General features: G+C 47.1%; 1 protein-coding gene across 1 annotated transcript; it reads left to right on the top strand.

Moving 5' to 3' along the window:
* MONBRDRAFT_28248 (uncharacterized protein) lies at positions 1 to 660 on the top strand (the record flags this gene model as incomplete). The annotated part of the gene is made up of 1 exon (XM_001748666.1): positions 1 to 660. A coding segment is annotated over one exon (660 nt), but the record flags the coding sequence as incomplete, so codon positions are not given.
* Between the last annotated feature and the right edge of the window lie 59 nt (positions 661 to 719).

Genomic DNA, 719 nt, shown 5'->3' with positions numbered 1-719 from the left:
CTAACCCTAACCCTAACCCTAACCCTAACCCTAACCCTAACCCTAACCCTAACCCTAACCCTAACCCTAACCCTAACCCTAACCCTAACCCTAACCCTAACCCTAACCCTAACCCTAACCCTAACCCTAACCCTAACCCTAACCCTAACCCTAACCCTAACCCTAACCCTAACCCTAACCCTAACCCTAACCCTAACCCTAACCCTAACCCTAACCCTAACCCTAACCCTAACCCTAACCCTAACCCTAACCCTAACCCTAACCCTAACCCTAACCCTAACCCTAACCCTAACCCTAACCCTAACCCTAACCCTAACCCTAACCCTAACCCTAACCCTAACCCTAACCCTAACCCTATCTCTTCTCTCCTCTCTCTTCTTTTCTCTCTTCCCACTCATTTTATCTTTTATCTTTCTTTTCTCTTCTCTCCCTTTTCTCTCCTCTCTCTTACTTCCCTCTTCCTACCATCTTCTCTTCTCTCCACCACCTCTTTCTCTTCTCCTTCTCTCCCTACACTCAACCCTTTCATCATTCATTCTCTTATTCCCTCTCTTCTCCCCTTCTCATTCTCTTCCATCCTCCTTCCTATCTTTCTTCCTTCCTATCTTCCCTCCTTCCTTTCTTTCCTCCTTCTTCCCCTCCCCTCCCCTTTTCCCCTAACCCCTCACCCTCTTCTTCCTTCATCACATTTTTTTCTTCTCCTCTCTTCTTCTCTTCTC

This window comes from Monosiga brevicollis, genomic scaffold, assembly GCF_000002865.3.
Source record: "Monosiga brevicollis MX1 MONBRscaffold_24 genomic scaffold, whole genome shotgun sequence".
In the NCBI taxonomy this organism is placed as follows: domain Eukaryota; class Choanoflagellata; order Craspedida; family Salpingoecidae; genus Monosiga; species Monosiga brevicollis.
Note: the sequence above shows the minus strand (reverse complement) of the source record. Positions and strands in the feature narration are given on the sequence as shown.